The sequence below is a fragment of the Delphinus delphis genome, chromosome 6, assembly GCF_949987515.2.
Source record: "Delphinus delphis chromosome 6, mDelDel1.2, whole genome shotgun sequence".
In the NCBI taxonomy this organism is placed as follows: Eukaryota; Metazoa; Chordata; class Mammalia; order Artiodactyla; family Delphinidae; genus Delphinus; species Delphinus delphis.
Genome location: NC_082688.1, coordinates 89065035 through 89085693, shown reverse-complemented (window position 1 = coordinate 89085693; position 20659 = coordinate 89065035). Strand labels below are relative to the sequence as shown.

Sequence of the window (20659 nt, the reverse complement as noted above, 5' to 3'; positions counted from 1 at the left end):
TTTTATGTGGTGTATCAAATGAGGTGGTCCTAAGAAGTCATATTACAAAGTCTGAAACTAACAAAGATAATCTACAAATTATAACATGCAATGATACTAAGTTTCCCCTGTGTCACTCATGATGATGGCTTTTATGGTATCCCTGTTTGTATTCCAGGAAATCACATTCTACCTGATGAAGATCTGGCTTCCTTTCATTGGAGTTTACTTGGTCCAGAACATCCACTAGCCTCACTTAAGGTACATATTCATTTCATTTCCAACATTTGTTGATTTTGATATTACTTTCATAATATAAATAATGTTTCTTTATTGTAGAAGGAAATATACCACAAAATTAGCAATATCCTGCTTCCCGCTAACTTCAGAATCTGTGTTGCCTTAAAAAACAAACAACCTGCCTTATCTTGTTCCCAGCACCTATATTTTAGGGAAATATATAAATGTCCTTAAAAATTCCCTTAGAGGAATTCTTCATGCCGTATACCTAGATAGGTGGAAATTTTTTAGCTAAAGTGTTCATGTATTAATTTTCTTACCTACAAATATTAATTTTTTTCAATAGATAATATCATCTTCTGTTAGTCAGATCAACATCTTACATAGTTTGATAAGTTTCATAATTTTCTTACTAATTTTTAAATATTATAAAAATCTATTTACAGTTTTAATGCTTTTTTTTTTTTAGTTTTAATGCTTTTTGAATGATGGAGGAGACCCAAGTTCATTACAGAAGTGGTCCATTTGTACTATTTTGTTAATATTTATTTTCTTATTTTTCTCCCCTTCCTGCTTGTGAAAGTAATGAACATCCAAGAAGATTCTCTTAACTTTGATTTTCTAGAGTGGGAAGGTTTACGGTTTGATGTGAACATAGTAGTGAAATTGGTATGAGCCACTAGGGAACTTGGAGTTGTACTTGTTAGTGGCTTCCTGTGATTTTCCGTATTCCCTTTGCTGGGTAAAGTGGCTCTGGTGTTCTCTGCTTTTTAGTGTTGTGATCATAGCTGCCACTTGTTAGGTGGGGAGCTGGGAAGTCGGGACCTACACTGGCTGGCAGCCTGGGCCTCAGTTCCTCATAGTAATAGGGAGGTTGCATGGAATGGTTTCTGAATGCACTTTTCCTGTTGTCAGAATTGCCCTCCAAATTGGAGTTTTTGTGTTTTAGCTTATGGTGAGCTTTTGTGATACTTGCAAGTTCAAGCGGTATTCCTTTCTTGCCTCTTTCATCTTGTTACTTGCTGCCTAGAATCCCCTTTCTTTTCCATTTCTTATTGATGGGTCCTGATGTGTTCCTTTTTATCCTAACAGTTCTTTGTATGGGGCTTTTCCACTTCTGTTCAAAAGTCAGTTTTTCTCCTCTTGTTAGAAATTACTTGTTTTCTTTTGCTTTTTTGTCCTTGAAGGGGTACAGCTTTCTCTTTGCTATTGGCCAGAGTGTTCTTCATGTGTGTTTTCATTTACAGAGTGCTACAATTTGTAATCTTGATTCCAAGCTCCTGGTGATACCATTATTGAATTGCAGAATGGGAAAAGTGTAGTCCGAAATCAGGTGGACTCAGAAGTATTGTGCTCATTAGGTTCATTAAGCAGTATGCTTTTATAAGTTGAGACAGAATGAAGGCTTGTTTTTTAGAAGGTTTGTAGAGTTTTGAGTAGCAGGGGTGAGAGGCTCCCAGGATCCCAGACCATATACATATATCTAAATTGAGCTTGCCTTCTTTCATGTATCAGAGGTTAGGAGTGAGGAGCTGTTTGAATAATTACTGGAAAACCAACTCAAACTATTGGTAGGTTACAAACATCATTATCATGTATTTTTCCTAATAGTTTGTTAAGAAAAATACTAAGTATGTAAAAAGTTGAAATAGAAAATGTCTATCCATATATCCACCATCTTGGTTAAACAGTTTTTAACAGTTTCTTCTAAAGTATATTTGTATGTGTGTGTTTGTTTTTTTTTTTTTTTTTTTTTTTTTTTTTTTGGTGGTACGCGGGCCTCTCACTGTTGTGGCCTCTCCCGTTGCGGAGCACAGGCTCTGGACGCGCAGGCTCAGCGGCCATGGCTCACGGGCCTAGCCGCTCCGCGGCATGTGGGATCCTCCCGGATCAGGGCACGAACCCGCGTCCCCTGCATCGGCAGGCGGACTCTCAACCACTGCGCCACCAGGGAAGCCCTGTGTGTTTGTTTTTTAACTCAACTATTTGGAAGTAAGTTGCAGATATCATAACACTTCACCTGTGAAAACTGTGGTTTATTTCACCACCACCTAAAAATAAGGATAATCTCTTAATTATATTATCATCACATTAACTAAATTAGCAATAATTCCCTAATGTCATTTAATATTAAGTCCATGTTCACATTTTTCTATTGTTCTCTGAAAGTTGTTTATAGGATTGTTTGTTGGTTTTTATTTTAAAGCAAATCAGATTTTTTTTTTGCATTATCATCATGTGTATTTTAAATATTAGCTGGGTGTTTTTATGGCATTGTGAAGCAGTCCAAAATAATTTTTCAGTGACTTGATAAGTTGTAGGATTTTTAAAGTCATATTCTGAAAAGCAAAGCATTTTAAAAAATTGCATAACTTTTATGTTAAAAAATTGCATAACTTTTATGTTTTGACCTTTTATACATAGTTTTCTGTGTGTAGTATCGTTTTAATCATTTTAACAAAGACTGTGGGATATTGAATGTGGTTTTTTTCTCATGAACATTACTACCGTATAGAATTATCTGTATCCCATCTGCTTTTTTAGTCTCTTCTTTTTCACAGTAATAAAACTAACTACATCTTTTGAAAATTTGGTTAGTTGTTGTTTATGAAACTTCCTTATGATTTTTGTTTGTTCCTTTTTAACACAGTATGTTGTATACACAGCTTTTAAGGATACCTGATTTTGCATACCCAAGTTCAAGCATTCCTTTTATCATCCTTTATTTTGCCAGTGTTTCACCAAAGTCATATCTACTAGTTTATTGTTCACAGAGGGTTGGTGTTATATGAACTTATTATCTAATAAATTCAAATCACCCCTTAACATGTAATACCATAATCTTAGCCCTGTCAACATTTTAACCATTGTATTCATTTTAATGGTTTTTGTGTTCCTAAACTTCATATTCAGTTTCATGTATTTCAGGTTTTTATCCCCATCAGTCATTCATGACCCCCCCCAAGTACTTCCGGCCCCGGAGTCCCTTCACCATTTCCTTCACGTTGGACAGGCTACTTTGCAAGTTTTATGCTCGCCTTTCCTCTCCCCAGACCTCCCACATGTGTTGTTCTCCTGTACAGCTAATCAGGTTCTATTTTGGTCTCTCTATACCACCACCCCAATTGTGGCAAGCAGGCAGTGTGCCCCTCCCCTGGCACACTGCCTCCCCCCCGCCACTCCCCCCAGGCCTAGCTCTGCCCATCAGCCCCAGGCCAGGCAGGTGCTGGTTTCTCTTGAACTCCTTCTCCCTCTATGTGTCCAATTAAATTAAAATATGTCCTTGAAAGCCCCCTTGCTTGCTTCTGCCTCTTCTCAAAGATCTAAGTGCTAGCTCTTGTACATCTCTCTTTCTGATTTAAATAGTCTTTAGTGTTTATTTATATAACCCTACCTTCAGGTTCACTTATTTTTAGTCACCTTCCTTTTTTTTTTTTTTTTTAATTTTATTTATTTTTGGCTGTGTCGGGTCTTCGTTGCTGCGCACGGGCTTTCTCTAGTTGCGGTGAGTGGGGGCTACTCTTCCGTTGTAGTGCGTGGGCTTCTCATTGCAGTGGCTTCTCTTGTTGTGGAGCACGGGCTCTAGGCACGTGAGCTTCAGTAGTTGTGGCACACGGGCTCAGTAGTTGTGGTGCATGGGCTTAGTTGCTCTGCGGCATGTGGGATATTCCCGGACCAGGCATCGAACCCGTGTGCCCTGCAGTAGCAGGCAGATTCTTAACCACTGTGCCACCAGGGAAGTCTCAAGTCACCTTCCTTTACCAGTATTATCTTTTCCCTGAGGCAGCTGTATACCAGGGCAGTCTGTCAGGTCAGATTAGGAACGTTTTGTTTTAAATTTACCTAGAGTTTTACCAAAGTTATCTCTAACTTTATATTTTTTACATGCCACCAGAAGTCACTGAGTAATCCTTTTTACCAATGTCTTTAGGGACAGGATGTGGCAATTGACCCCGGGGAGGAGGGAGTATGGTTCTGGGTGAGTAGCATGTTAGGGTCCCTAGGAACGTGGAGGTGGACAGAAGAGCCATCTATGTCTCACCATGCAGTCCATGCAACCCCAGCATTCCCAAGGTCAGGGCACATGGCAAGGCTCACAGTGGGCCCTCAGGATGAAGCCTGGACTCAAAGGATCTCCTCTCTCTTGGCTTCCCTGAAGGGGAAGCGGGTAGCAGCTGCACCTGCTGTGATCAGTGTCCAGCCAACCAGTGATCTTCATATCCACCGTACGTGGCCCCTGTCTGGGTTTCACACTGGAGCCAGCTGCCAGAGAGAAGAGCAGCATGATTTCAGGCATTTTGAGTTTTATGGTATATCTAACGTACTATGCAAGCTTACTAGAGTGAGATTGATGATCAGACTTTCTGGGATCCCTTTTGAAGGAAAGTTGAGTATAAATTGTGCATGAATAGAAAGATGGGCTTCAATTATTCTGAGTTCCACCTTTTAAGGCAGGGGTCCCCAATCCCCGGGCCACAGACCGGTCTGTGCCCTGTTAGGAACCGGGCCACACAGCAGGAGATGAGCGGCGGGTGAGCGAGTGAAGCTTCAACTGTATTTACAGCTGCTCCCCATCACTCACATTACCGCCTCAGCTCCTCGTCATATCGGGTCCGCTGTGGCATTAGATTCTCATAGGAGTGCGAACCCTACTGTGAACTGCGCATGCTAGGGATCTAGGTTGTGTGCTCCTTATTTGCAGGAAAACAAGCTCAGGGCTCCCACTGATTCTGCATTATCGTGAGCTGTATAATTATTTCATTATATAAATGTAATAATAACAGAAATAAAGTGCACAGTAACAGCAATGCACTTGAATCATCCTGAAATCATCCCCCTCCCCGTCCGTGGAAAAATTGTCTACCAGGAAACCGGTCCCTGATGCCGAAAAGGTTGGGGACTGCTGTTTTAAGGCATTGCAAGAGGTGGCAGTTTGGGCACTTAAGACCTTCCAAAGAAGGAATTCCTGCTTGCATGTTAGTGTTAATTGAAGTTAACTCAATATATTCCTTTCTCAAAAACTCATCCTGTAGTTTCATAAGAGCTAAGAAGTACTTCCTAAAATCTAAAGACTTTTCGGGCTCTAGAGAAAATAACGTTAGGGGCCTGGAAGGTTGAAAAATTCAACCATTATGCATTGTGGAAGTGAGAGCTATTTATAATTGCACTCCTGGAAGAGAACCACTTTTAACAGATTGATATTTGGTACTCCAGAATTGTTTTTAAATGTACATCCTGCTAATATTATTATTATAATGTCATCATCATCATGCATTCAGTGAGCTGCACATTCTTAACAGTCTGGAATTTCAGTGCACAGATTCATGGTACTGGGCTCTAAGCTTTTAGGTCGTGGAAACTTGCTTCTAGTAAGAAGTCTTATTCTTTGCTCATTTAAAATTTATATGTGGATATCCTTAAATGGAAAATAAAAGACTGAACTCAAAAGATTTTTGCTTGTTTATATCTTCCCATCAGAGCTTCCTTCCCTGTCCCCATTTGGTTTTAAAGTGAAGATGGGGGACTTCCCTGGCGGTCCAGTGGTTGAGACTTCGCCTTCCAACGCAGGGGGTGCGGGTTCAATCCTTGGTGAGGGAGCTAAGGTCCCGCATGCCTCAGGGCCAAAAAAACCAAAACATAAAACAGAAGCAATATTGTAACAAATTCAATAAAGACTTTAAAAATGGTCCACATCAAAAATAAATAAATAAATAAATATTAAATAAGTAAAGTGAAGATGGAAAGGTTGGCATTCTGAGGAATCTGCTGAAATCACTGGGACTCAAGAATAGCTTTTCTGTCTCTGTTTTACAGATTGTGGGTGGATCACAGGTCACTTTGCTGGGAAGGAGGGACAGAGTCATGGGAAGGGTTTGTGTTCCCTAGGTGTTACAGGATTGCTTTCAGTTTAGCTCCTTGCTGTTGAGGGACTGGGCCTGCCCTGGGCCTGCGGGCAGAATTCTTCCGAGTGAGCTGAAATGCATGACCTAGCCAGAGGAGGGGAGATTCGCGGTCCAAATGCAATCTGAAAGATAGAGTGTTTATAGTGCTCGACTTCTGATTCCTGGGGTGGTGAGTGATAGGGTCAATGAAACAAAAAGAAGCTTACTAGGGTATTTTTGCTTTCTCTGTTTCTTCTCATGACCTGGAATCTTCTAGTTTTATGTTAAATAAGTGGCATATTCTCAGTTTCAAAAATGTGTGCAGACACTGTCAAGCATATTTCCTCCCCTGTGGGTCCAGAAATCTCCGCCTTGTTTATAAGTAGGCCTTCTCCATCACTCTGACTGCAAGAGATACTTCTCTTGGAAATGTGGCTCTTTTGGCAGTTTCCCGACCCTGTGTCTTGGGTGCGCACACATACACCCCTCACCTTGCCAGTGGTCTGTCTGCTCTGAGCACTTCTAGGCGGCTCAACCGGAGATGTCACTTTTCTTGAGACTAGCCCAATCTGGGTCCAGAACGACATGTGACAGAATTGGGGTTTGCTGGTAGTTTACTTCCAAATTGCCATTCTTGGTTAGAGTGTTTTTTAAATTTTCTTTTTATAACAGTTTTATTGAGATATAATGACATATCATAAAATCTACTTTAAAGTATACAATTCAGTGGTTTTTAGCTTTCACAGAGTTCGTGCAACCATCATCACTGTCTAATTTTAAAATATTTTCATCACCTCAAAAAGAGACCCAGTACCTTATCTGTTAACAGTCACTCCCCATTTCTCCCCCTCCCCTACCCTCTGGCAACCACTAATCTACTTTTTCCTCTATGGATTTGCCTCTTCTGGACATTTCATATAAGTGGAATTATATGACCTCTTGTGTCTGGCTTCTTTCATTGAGCATAATGTTTTTCCAAGGTTCATCCACACTGTAGCATGTATCAGCACTTCGTTTTTTCTTTTTATGGCCAAATAATAGTCTGTCGTGTGGGTATACCTACCATGTTTAATCCATTCATCAGTCAGTGGACATTCAGGTTGTTCAGTCACATTTTGGCTTTGTGATGCTGTGTGAATATTCAAGTACAAGTGTTTGTGTAGACATGTTTTCATTTCTCTCAGGTGTATACCTAGGACTGGAATTGCTGGTCATATGGTAATTCTATGCCTAACATTTTGAGGAACTACCAGACTGGTTTCCACAGTAGCTATACTGTTTATACTCTTACCAGCTATGTGTGAGGTTTCTGACTTTTCCACAACCTCGTCAACACTTGTTATTGTCTGTTGTTTTATTTTTAGCTGTTGTGGTGGGTGTGATGTGGTTTTGATTTGCATTTCTCTGATGACTAATGATGTTGAGCACCTTTTCCTGTGCTCACTGTCCATTTGTTTACCTTTTTTGGATAAATGTCTATTCATATCTTTTGTCCATTTTTAAATTTTTTATTAATGTGTTGTAAGAGTTTTTTAAAAATATATTCTGTATACAAGTCTCTTATCAGACACATAATTTGCAAACACTTTCTCCCATTCTGTGGGTTGTTGTTTTACTTTCATAATGGTGTCCTTTGATAACTCTTCTGAGACTCAGGCAAGGTCAGCGTCCTGGAGATTACCCACAGATAACTTGGCTGCATATTGTCTCCAGTAAAATAGTGTCTACTCTACTGCGGCCTTCTAGGCCCAGAGTCATATACTGGGTCTTCTCCCAGAAGAGCTCCATTTCCTATCGTACACTTTTAATATCCCTTCTCCCTTTTGTCTCCATTGCTTCTATCTTTAGTATTCTCATAAGCTGACACTTGGCTCTTTTGCCCGTCCTGGGGCCTTCTGCCCATTTATTTGTTCACTGTTTCTTTCTTCCCTAGCTGGCCTGGACCTCTTGGTGGGTCATCTTGAATTGGTTGTACCAACATCACCCTTCTCTTGCTCCTTCTTCCATCTCACCTGCCCAGCAGACCCCTCCACCCTAGATAGGTACTATCTAGAGAAGATTTGAGAACCACACAGCTAATGGATGCCACTGCAAACTTATGGTCTAATTTTAGAAAGATCTAAATAAATGAAGAAATGTGTGTGTTTATGGCTCAAAAGACTCTGTTGTTATATAGATTTACTGCATCCCAATCAAAATCCAAGCAAGCTTTTTTTTAAGTAGAAATTGAAAAACTGATTTTAAAATTCATGTGGAATTGCAAAGGACGTAGAATAGCATCAGAGATGTTGAAAAGGAAGAACAAAGTGAAAGGACTTAGTATTAGACTCACTTTAAAGCTATAATAATCAACTCAGTGTGGTACTGACATAAGGGTAGTTGAACAGATCAGTGGAGCAGAACAGAGTCCAGAAATAGACCCATATATATATTTAATTATTTTCACCAGAAGTCCCTAAGTAACTAAATGGGGAAGGGTTAGTTTTTACAATAGCTGGATATCCATATGCAAAAATTAAAAGAATATAAAAATTATTCTAGAAGAAAATATAAGAGAGGATCTTTATGACCTTGAGTTAGTCAAAGATTTCTTAGTTAAGAAAATGAAAAGCAAGCAACAACAGTGGGAGAGGAGCTATTTGCAGAATATTGTCTCTGGTAAAGGACTTGTATCCAGAATGTGTAAAGAACAACACAATAAGAAGATACATAACGCAACAACAAAAAAAGATGGGTGAAATTTTGAACAGACGTTTTACAGAATATTCAGTAAGCACACAAAGAGATGCTCCATGGAATTAGGGAATGCAAATTAAAGCCATCATGAGCTACACTACCTGACCACTGGAATGGGCCAAATGAAGGAGACAGATGATGCCAAGTGTCAGTGTGTGTCAGCACCCATAGCTCTGAGATGTGGCTGCTGGGAAGCAGAATCCAGAATGGTCACTTTGAAAACAGTCTGGTAGTTTCTTACAAAGTTAAACATATACCTACCATACAACCCAGCAATCCCGCTGCTAGACATTTACTCACGAGAAATGAAATCCTATGTTCACAAAAATAATTGAACCTGAGTGTCCTGGCAGCTTTATCCATTGTAGTCTCAAACACACCAAGCAGTAGTCAGCTGGTGAATGGATGAATAAATTGTGGGACAGTCATACAACGACATGCTGATAGCAGTGAAAGGAACCAACTACTTTCTTATAATATGTATGAATCCTAAAAGCGTTATCTTAAGTGAAAAGTCAAACACCAAAGAAATACATATGATTGATTTTATGTAAAACCCTGGAAAAGGCAAAAGTATGGTGATAGAAAGCAGGTTAGTGGTTGCCTAGGGCTATGATGGGAAGGGGCACAGGGAACTATTTGAGGTGATAGAAACGTAACACTTCATAATTATGGCGGTGGTTACACTAATGTATGCATTTATCAGAGCTCAGTGAATTATGTGCTTAAAATTGATGAATTTTACTTTAAGTAAAATATCTCAGTAAAACTGATTTTTAAAATTATGGTCTCCAACTTCAACCAAACTATCAGTGTCAGCAGTTAATCCTTTTATTCTCCTTAATATTTATCTACAACATTCATCATCTCTTCAGACCTCTCTTCAGTTTCACGCTTTCTCTTACAGAGAGATCCTTTATCCGAGGATGGTGAGAGTCCTCAGCTTCTCGTTCCCCTGTTTTCATTCTTCTTCATCCAGGCCCATTTTACTTCCTGAGACTAGACTATCCTGACATTCTTGAGCTGTTGTCACTGAACACATCCAGGGAGCCCTGCGTTACTTCGTCCAATCAACTCCTTGCTCCTGTGTAGACGCCCCCCTCTTTTGGTCGTTGGCCCTCAGTTTGTAAATGTGGTCTAGTCTCCCATATTCTCCTAACTCTCTTTTTCATCCTCGAATCTCCCGAAGGCAACCTTCCATAATGTCCCCAACAGCTTAATCCACCCTCACTGCCCCCTGCGCCCCTCCCCCCCGATTTCTGGTGGACACAGTTGGGTCTTTGTCCAAGGCTGTGGATTTGACAAATGCTTTGTCAAATGATTTTCAGCCTCTCTGGAGCACTTGACATTGTCAGTCATCCTGCTCTCCTCACCCCTCTGGGAAGTTCCTGCCTTGATTCCCAGACCCCAGCTTTGTTCTGTATTCCTTACTTCCACATCCTTTCCTTGTCTCTCGTGTGAGCTGGCTTCCTCTGGTTGCATGTGCATTCCCTAGGATCCATCTCTGTACCTTGCTGTGATCCTCACACTTTCTTTCTGGCACATCTCATCTGCCCTTAAGGTTTCAGCTACTATGTTGATGACTCTCCAGTGTACTTCTCCCAAGAGACCCCTTCCCTGAACCGCGCAGGGTGTATCCCACTGTCCACCAAGTCATCTCCACTTGGGCACTGCACCTGTGCACCAAATTTGATGTTTCTAACTTAGAAATGTCATCACCTTCTCTAAATAGGTTTATCGTCCTGTATTTTGTTTCCCGCTAGTGATACCACTGTCCCTGCAGTCATCAGGTTAGAAATTGAGAATTATCTTTGATTCTTCTCCTCTCTGCATCTGACTCTCTACATCTGGCCTTTCCCAACTTGCTGATCCTATCCTTCTCGACCACCTGTGTTATCGTTACTTAGGTTTACACAGGAGCTGCTAATGTTCCCTCCTTTGTTCCTCTGCCTTCATGCCCATCCTCCGTGTGTCTGGAACTCAGGCCTGATTTCATACCTCTCCTTTTGAAAATCTTTCTGTAGCTCCTTTCATCGACAACAGGGGTTTGGGTTTCACGGATCTGTTGGGGAAAACAAAAGTTGGGAGGGCTACTGTTGTGTTACCAACTTTTAATTATTCTAAATAAGAATGTTAGAGGAAAAAGGAACTCGCTGTCTACCATCATTTCATAGAAAAGGACATTTAATGCTAAAAGAGGCATAATTTAGAGACGACTAGACCAGAGTGTGGTGGCCAGGTGTGCAGTCTGCAGGTCAGGCGGTGGCCCAGCTACTCACCTCGTTGGCTCATATGGGTGCCTGAATGAACTCCTCTGTCAGATGGGGAGTACATTTAAGAGTACACCTCACAGCATTGTTTTGCGGATTAAATGAAGTGATGCATGCTGAGAGCAGTGTGTGGCATATAGTCTAGAAGAACTCAATCACAGGACAGTACAGCCCCAGCTGGATGCAGACACTTCTGCAGGAGGGAGCCCAGGCCTGCCCTCCTTTCCCTGTGAGCCTACTGGTGACCCTTGCTCATAAAACAGTGATGGAATTTTTCTTTGTTGACACTTAATACTTTAAATACTTTAAATTCAAATCCATTAAATCCTTCAGTATATCTGCATAAGTTTCCCCCTGCAGAGCTCACATTTAGCATTGTTTGTGATTAATTGCATTTTAGCATCCTTTTCACAGCTGTATTCAGGCAAATGTATACAAGATATGGATACACGTCATAACTTTTAAAGAATCTCAAGGCATAGCCATAACGGTTGTGGTGTTTAAATGTTTTCCTTACTCTTGACTCCTTTAGAAGATACTAGTCCTCAGGATATGTTCAGTGATTCAGTGGTTGGAGGGCTTCCTACAACAAACCGCCAGAGCTCCCTCACACAACTCTTTTCGTTGGTCTGGGGGCTGCAAGACGGCACTGGGTTGGATCTCAGGGCCTGCGCTCTGAGAACCACAGAGGATGCAGAAGCCTTTCTCCCTCCTCCGCTGGGCCATGAGTCCTCCAGAGTGTCCTCTGAGGGCCCTGTTGGAGTCTGGTGAGCATTTTTTCTCCAATAAGAATGTGAGCATCTTGAAGTCAAGACCCTGGGGAGCAGCTCCGTGTTCTTATTTTCTAGAATGATACCTTACCCACAAGTGAATGTCGATCAAATCAGGTTTGTAGTTTTCTTCCTGAAAATTGCCAAGATTTGTAATCCTTTCGCTTTGCTCTTTTCCAAATGGCAGTGAAGTGGATCAGGTTCTTCTGCTTCAGCAGTGATATTATGTGAAACTTTGTTTTTATAATCACTTGCATTTAAAGAGCAGCCAAGATGTAGCTTGGGAGCAGTAGCACCAACAGTCTCAGAGGAAGATGTGGGTGCTCACCCTGAGTTGGATTTGGAAGGCTGGATTAGGAATGAAGCTGGGGGAACGCGGGGTGGTGGGGCATGAGGGAGGAGTCCGGGCCATGGGAAATTATAAAGGATGCCGTTTCAGGGTGGTGGTCATTAGCCTCTCAGAAGGATTTAGGGGCCCTCTAATTATAGGATCTGCTCACTTCAAGGATTTTATAGCCTTAGTGTTGTGGGGGGTGGGGGTAGTGAAGACGAGGATATCCACAGGAACCAAAGTGACAGACTCTGTCATTTTCACTTGAGGTGGGATGGGACGGTATGCGGCTGCCCAGTCGTCTGTGGTGTCCCGGTGTCAGGGTGCACACGCTGGGAGAGGCTGCCTGCACTACCACATTAGCTCCCAACTGCTGGAGGAAAGCCCTTTTCATATTTTGGACATCTATGTACCCAGTAAATTCTGTTCTAACCATGTTAATCGTCATTTGTTCTATATATAAACTCCTTCTACAGTGGCCGGCCTTTCCAGTACTGTATGCAACATAATGAGGTAACCCTAGGCTTTCAGACTGCCAGGGGGAATTCTTTGGGCAACTAGTCTCAAACTGTAGTTAGAGACAGAAAGTCGAGGCCCAGAGAGGGGGTTGTCCAAGGGCCTGGAGGCCACTGGCCATTGCAGACTCTCCTCAGCCAAGGCTGTCCCCTTCCCTGTGGAATGTGCTCACCAGGGGGGAAATGTCGATGGTAGGACAGCTCAGGGTTTCTGTCCTGACTCCTCATTCCTGGGGCTGCCACCAGCTGACCCTCCTCCCTGTCATGGCTGTGGGACTATTAAACACCCCAAAAGTTGGGGAGTGGACAGAACTTCCATTTCTCCCAGACTGGCTGGAACGTACTGTTCCAGGGACCTCTTCTTCATGAGGCGTGTGTGTGTCAGTAGTTTTTCGTTCTGCAGAGGGGGAATTGGGTTTCTAGGAATGTGCTCGTGGTCTGCAGCCTCAGACATTTTACTAGTTCCCTGGAGTTCATTGTGATGGGATTTACCTTCACCAAACACTGACCAGAGCAAGGAGATAAATGCTTCCCTAGGAGACAGAGCAGCTAACATTTTCAAACATAGAAAACATTATTTCAGAAGAAAACCATTGCTTGGGACTTCCCTGGTGGTCCAATGGTTAAGTTTCTGTGCTTCCACTGCAGGGGGCGCGGGTTTGATCCCTGGTTGGGGAACTAAGATCCCGCATGCTGTGCGGCACAGCCAAAAAAAAAAAAAAACCATTGCTTTTCTAAAGAGAAATTGAATATACTCATGTGCATCTGAAACTTTGCATGATGATACCCTAATAGTATAAATATCTATTTTTCCAGAAGTTCTTCCATTCTATTTCTTAATATTTTTTGTTTTTTCTTTCCCTTTTTCCTTTTTTATTTATTTATGTTTGGTGTCTTAAAACAGCAAATAATATCTTACAGTTCTAGAGGTCACAACCAAAGTGGGTCTCACTGGGCTAAAATCAAGGTATCAGCAGGGCCAGGGAGAATGTTTCTTCCGGAGGCTCCAGGGAGAGTTTCCTGCCTTTTCCAGCATCTGTAGGTGCTACGTTCCATGGCTCATGGCCCTTCCTCCATCATCAAAGCTGGCAATGGCCGATGGATCCTGCTCTACCTCATGTGTGAAACCTGCTCCTCTGCCTTCCCTTCTACATTAGAGGGTCCTATGATGACATTGGGCCCATCTGAATAATCCAGGGTAACAGGCTTGGCCTGAGGTTAGCAGACAGCCAACCTACCCCCTCCTGCCGTGTAACGTACCACATTCATAGGTGTGGTGGGCAGGAGTGCACAGCTCTGGAAACACAAAGCCTTTAGATGTTTTTGCCATCTTTTTTATCTTTATGATCTTTGTGACTAAATAGGAAATAAAATGTCATTTCATACTGTCATTCAATTAAAAAAAGTTTTATAAACAGAGTTAGTACCTGATTCATCTTTGTTTCTAAGAACATGGGCATACCTTAACTTTGTTAAATTAAGGTATCTTTTTTCTTTTAGTTTTCATGAAAAAGTCCAAAACAAACCTTTTTTAAAAAAATTTGCTTACTTACCTTTTCCTGGTATCAACTGTTCTTGGATAGAAAATACTCCTACACTTTATTCCGTGTGTCTTTCACCAGACATGTCCCTCAGCAGTCAGGGATACCATTGTCCTCCCCTTCAGAGCTTACCTTGGCTTTTTGCAGAGGTCTCAGGTGCTTGGGGCTGCATTCATCCAGCACAGCCTCCTGCTGCCTGGTGTCAAAAGAAAGGAAGCATCTGTGGCCCAGGGCTTCTCTGTGCTGTGCTCACATGAGCAGGTTGCAGACATCCCAGAAGTGATGGAAGGCTGTCAGACGCTCTTTTACCTAGCCAGGTTGAAGCAGCTGAGTTATAGTTCAACAACTGAAAGGGAGATCCAGGGCTTGATTCTCAGACCACCAAAGTCTTGGGGCCAAGAAATCACAAATTGATAATAATCAGGCCCTTAGAACGGAAACATCACCTGGAGTTTCTGGGCCTGTGTTTAGAATTAGTGTATTGACACGTGTGCTTGTCTCCTTAGGTCCGGGCCCACCAGCTGGTCTTGCCACCATGTGATGTGGTGATCAAGGCTGTGGCTGACTACGTTCGCAACATCCAGGATACCTCGGACTTGGATGCCATAGCTAAAGATGTTTTCCAGCATTCTCAGGTACAAATACAAGCTCCTGGGTAGCGCTTTGTGCTATGGTGTGTGCTGGGTTTGGAAGGGGTTTGAGAGGCATACACCAGCCGTGTCCAGGAGTGCTTGCCCAGCTGTCAGGCCTCTGCCAGCCAGGAGGGCTGGCACCTCACCTAGCTCCTCCAGCCTCCCCTCCGGCCTGCACAGAGGAGGGATTGAGGTAGATGAATGGTAAGGTCTCTGCTGCTCCTAGATTTGCCATCATAATTTAATGGGATTTCTACTAAGAAGACAGGCGAATCAAATGGAATTGTGGACCTCTGATTTGTCCATCCCTTCAGGTGATGATCAGGGATTTCTTCTTCCTTTTTTGGAAAGTAAGGATGTGAGGGGGGTCAGGGTTAGTAGAAGAGGTGAAGTTTGTGTGACTTCCTGTTTGCTCTCTGAAGAACTAAAACTGCTCCCCCACTTGCTGGAGATGAAAAGTAAAACCTTTCTGGGTAGCACCAGAGACCTGGCCAAGGAAAAGTTGGAGGACTGCATCCCAGAACTCAGGTCTCCTGACTGCCATGTCAGACTCTGATAAGTGCATTGCTCTAAGAGAATGAATGTTCGATTTGTTTCTTTAATGATAATCTGTTGATTTTCCTTGAAGATTTTAATGTCATTTCTGAACTCTCATTTAGCTTGAAAGGCTGAAGATTATTATACATGTGCTGAATTATAAAAATATATTAATACACATGGCCAGTGGCATACTGATTTACAAAGGTTTTCCTGCGTTTATTTCAGTCTAGAACAGATGACAAAGTTATTCGATTTAAGAGAGCAATTGGATATTATTCAGCGACTAGTAAGCCTATGGCATTTCACCCACCACATTACTTAGGTAAGTAACTCAAAGCCTCTGTGATGGATGCTGACCATGCAATAACCAAAGAGATTTAAATATTCACCCAGTAACCTTGTTGGTTTATTCTTTTGAATTGAGATTTCTATAGTTATACAAATAAGTATAGCAGAACTTCCTGGGCAGACTCAGTGGTAATTCCTGAAAGTGTTGAAGAGCAAGAGAAAACTTATGAGACTGGAGGAGAAGAGCAGGCAGCCATGAGGACCAAGGCTAGCAGATGACGGTGATGCTGACATCTCTGTCTGTGAGGTGTCCTCTTGCAGAGAGCACCAAGGACATAGAAGACCCTCTGGATCTATAAGTGCCTTCATAAATGCAGTGGATTTGTGTCTCCTCTTGTTGCCTTTTTTGGCAAAATATCAAATTTCACTCAGAGATTTGAAATTGGGGAATAAAAAACAATTATAAACTGTTTGCCTGAAGGCTGCTTGATAGTGAATATCTCATGGGAGGTTGTAAAGCACTAACCCTAAATACCAACCTCCTTCCTGAGTGAGATTGCCTTTCTTAGGTTCCAAAGCAGTAAAGCTATGAGAAATCATATTGCCAACCGTTGTTTCAGTTGTGCTTATTTCATATAATGAAAGAAGTCATGTTCCTGAGATGGTCTGTAGTGACATTCTAGTCCTCATATGACAATTGTACTTTAAACATTCATTATAGTATACTTGGGACTAGAACATTTAAAGAGAAGGAAAATGTGGGGAGAGAAAGGATAGAGAAAGACACTTGACTTAACATTTGGCGTTTATCTGAGCTGATAACAGTTTGGAAGATGCTCTGAAGAGGAAGGTGAGTTTTAAATTAGGTTTAAGTTTGAACTTCTTAAAAATATTTACTGTTCTATAAAGTGCTTTCATGTTCTTATTAAATCATCAAAGGACATTATGAGGTAAGTATTTTATAAATGAAGTCAATACTCTTAGAATTCACTTTCACTCAGTGATTTATGGACAACAGTGGTGTAATTGGTAAAGAATTTGGGGTATTTAGGGTGATGTTTTCAAGCAGGTTAATGTAGGTGATAACTACCTACAAATCCTTCTATAAAGCATTTCCCATTGCTTCTGACTGTTGCAGTAATCTGAATTGCACAGCAAGGGACTTAACAAAGCACAGTCACAGAATTACAACAGGGCAGGAAGTTTGGGGCAGTGTAGAGTTCAGTGTATGGCCTGGAATGTTGGGATGAAATTGAGAGAGGTTGAGGCAAGATTGGGAAGGAAGGTTTATTTCAGGTTAGATACACATAATTTGGAGCCAGCAGAAACAGATTAATGTAAAAATCACTTTTATTGTTTTTTTTTCTGATAAGTATAAAGAAATAAAAGTATCTGGAGAAAGTGCTCATTGATTTCATCTATATGTGCTGTTAGGGACCCACTAAATGGAGAGTGATGACTGAAACGGAAATCAAGAGCGTAGAAGAGGCAACACTGAGTTGGGGAAATACTTTCTTGGCATCCCAAGTGAGAACCTAAGACATAGTTTCCACAAAAATATTCTTATAAGTAATAGGTAGGTCATAAGTGGTCTTTTCCAACCATAGTTCATTATATTATTCTACAGGAAAACACATCCAGAATTTTGAAGAACCAATATTGGAAAATAACTTTCTTGTTCATTAGACCCTGTCTGTATTAATCATTTTAGAAACTGGAATATGTGTAGAGTTTTGAAGAAATCTTACAGAAAAATGAGGAGAGTTGACTCTACCCAGAGGTTTCTAAATCTGGCTAGAATTTTAGGTTCTACCACAGAACAGTTTTCAGAAGCCTAATTGGCCTCAGGGTTCTGTATTTTCAAAAGAAAAACCTTCCTGGCCAGACCCCATGTGGACTGGCGTTGGGGGGTGACTGCTGTGTCTTCCATGCTTTTCCTTCTGAGTTTGTGGTTCTCTGCAGCATTGAGAAAAAAACCTCAGATCTCCATACTGTTATTGGATGGTGTGGAATTTACAAAGGAAGTGCACATGCTCCCTGTCCCGTTGCTGGGAGGCCTGGTCTGCATAGTGCATGGTCTTTTTCAGGGTGGAAAAAGAATTTTTTCCAGCCCATGCTGTTTTTGTACTATGAACTCCCAGAAATTATCTATATTATATAACGTATTATAGATTATGGATATTTAATATATAATACCTATCTGTATATATGTATATTTCTGAATTATCTACTAGATAGATTTTTAAAATGTTACAGGTGAGATTAATATTATTTTTCAAGCATTTACTGTATCAGAAACACTGTGTTGGGAATGGGGAATCTAGATATGATTATAATTTTTTCCTTTCCATCATAGCACTTAGTGTCCACCATCTCCAGAGAATCTGCAGTCTAAATGTAAGATATGTCAGAATTGAGTTGTCAGCAATATTTGGCTTCCTGGTTGAACAAGTAGTTCTTAAACCTTAGCTGTGCTCCAAAATCATTGGCAGAATTTAAAAATAACAAATAACAGATGTTAGAGGCCCGCCTCAGGTCTGTGAACGTGGACTCTGTAGGCGTGAACTAATCCTAGTGTATTTGTGGAAAGCTGTGCAAATAAAACAGAGGCCTTGTTAGTCTGAAGAAACATGCACTGTGTCCTCTTGGCCTTCCTCAGTGAAAAATAGATGAGCTCTCACTGCACACCTACTAGAATAGCTTAAGATCCAGAACACTGTCACCACCAAATGCTGGTGAGGATGTGGAGCACAGAAATTCTCATTTCTTGCTGGTGGGAATACAAAATGGTACAGCCACTCTGAAGACAGTTCGGCAGTTTCTTACAAAACCAAACATACTCTTGCCACAAGATCCAGTAATCCTGCTCCTTGGTATTTACCCAAAGGAGTTGAATACTTATGTTCACACAGAAACCTGCACATGAATGTTCATAGTAGCTTTAGTCATTATTGCCAAAACATGGAAGTAACCAAGATATCCTTCACCAGGTGAATGAATAAATAAACTGCTACATCCAAGCAATGGAATATTATTCAGTGCTGAAAAGAAATTGGCTATTAAGCCATGAAAACCCATGGAGAAACCTTTAATGTACATTACTAAGTGAAAGAAGCCAACCTGAAAATGCTACATACTGTATGATTCCAACTATATGACATGCTGGAAAAGGCAAAACTACGGAGACATTAAGATGATCAGGGGTTCCAGGGTTTGAGGGTGAGAGAGGAATAAATAGGCAAAGCATGGGATTTTTAGAGCAGTGAAAATATTCCTTATGATACTATAATGCTGGATTTATGTCCTTGTAAGTTTGTCCAAACCTATAGAATACACAACACCAAGAGGGAATCCTACTGTGAACTATAGACTTTAGTTAATAGTAATGCATCAATATTGGATCATCAGTTGTAACAAATGTAGCACACTAATGCAAGGTGTATACTTTCTGCTTATGTTTTCTGTAAAGCTGAACTGCTCAAAAAATAGTCTATTAATTTTTTGAAAAACGTAAATGAGCCTTTGATGTATTCACTTCCTGCCAGGCACTATGCTGAGTGTTGGACAGGGTGGTAGACAAGACAGATGTCATCCTCGCCCTTGTAGGTGATTGAGACGAGGAATCATACAGGAATGTGAACAGGAAGGTCACGGAAGACCAACCCGGTTAAAACAGTACTTGATTAAACCAGTGTTTAGTTCTGTTCAATTAAATTAATGTTTAGGTGAGGTTTGAGTGTAGAGTAGGAATTTAGCAAGACGACGATAGAGAGGAAGTATATGTGCAGAGGAGACAGAATGTGTAAAGGTCCTGAGGTGAGAGGACAGGATGTAGAAGAAACAGAAGAATGTGGTTGGAGCACAGGAAAGCAAGGGAAGGAATGGTCAGGTGATGCTTGTCGGGCCATGCATGGCCTTAGATTTTAGACTTACACTTTGGACCGCGAAAGCTCACTGAAAGATTTTTTTCATTGTAAAAACTTAAATTATTTTGAAACTATCATACACACAGTATATTTGTACAGTAAATTATTTTGAAACTCTCATACACACAGTATATTTGTACAGTAAATTATTTTGAAACTATCATACACACAGTATATTTGTACAGTAAATAAAACAAACATCAGTGGAATGTTACTAGTATCAGAGCCCTATCCCTGTCTCTTCCTGGTCATGTTCCCCTGTATTCCGGCACCCTGAATTTTGTATTAATGGTCCCCTTGCTTTTCTTTATTGTGTGTGTACCCTGAGTACTAATTGGAGCAGCGGAAGTAGGTCGGATGCCCTGGGGAGGTTTTCTGTGGAGGGCCCTCTGTATGGAGGTCTTGAGATGGTGTACCTCAGATCAGGGAAAGGAGGTGGAGCTGGGGGCACAGGGAGAGCAGTGCAGCAGCCAAAATAGGAGTCGTGGCAAGAACAATTGTCAGCAGAGGTGAGGGGGAGACTTCTGTGGCACTCACAGCTCCCAGACCCCGTGCAGGTGCGGGTGCCTGCGTGATCCTCAACGAGGTGCAAGGGATCCTAGGAGAAATAGTTTTTTAGCTTTGCGGCTTCTTCTGTGCTGTAAAATATGGAAGAGGGTGGGGTAGGTGGCCAGCACCAGTCCTCCAAATCCACCTCCAATTGCTTCCATAAAGGGTGGGGCTTGAAATGGGAGGGAACTTTGAACATGCTTAAACTTTTAGGTGGATGATGAAAGCTGAGAGGGGGCTATGAAGGTAGAAGGAAGGTTGGAGGTAATAGTGACCCCCGGTCCCTTGGAGCACAGAGGAGTAGGGGTCTGGTGGGGACTAAGGGAGCCCTCAGGGCAGCAGGCCAGCATGAACAAATAATAGAGAATTGTGCAAAGAGAACCATATTGAAATAGGAGCTGTCACCGCTAAAGCAAAGAACAAATTCTACATAGTGACCACAAAGAAAGGACCTCTGGCT

The 20659-nt window shown here is 41.5% G+C and overlaps 1 protein-coding gene across 2 annotated transcripts in view; it reads left to right on the top strand.

The window, feature by feature from the left end:
• FAM120A (family with sequence similarity 120 member A) overlaps positions 1 to 20659 on the top strand; it is a 104914-nt gene that overhangs the window by 24492 nt on the left and 59763 nt on the right. For both annotated transcript variants that reach the window (XM_060015031.1, XM_060015030.1), the window contains exons 3-5: positions 158 to 240; positions 14771 to 14899; positions 15662 to 15758. In XM_060015031.1, the coding sequence (XP_059871014.1) occupies positions 158 to 240; positions 14771 to 14899; positions 15662 to 15758 (309 nt within the window). The remainder of the gene's footprint in view (positions 1 to 157; positions 241 to 14770; positions 14900 to 15661; positions 15759 to 20659) is intronic.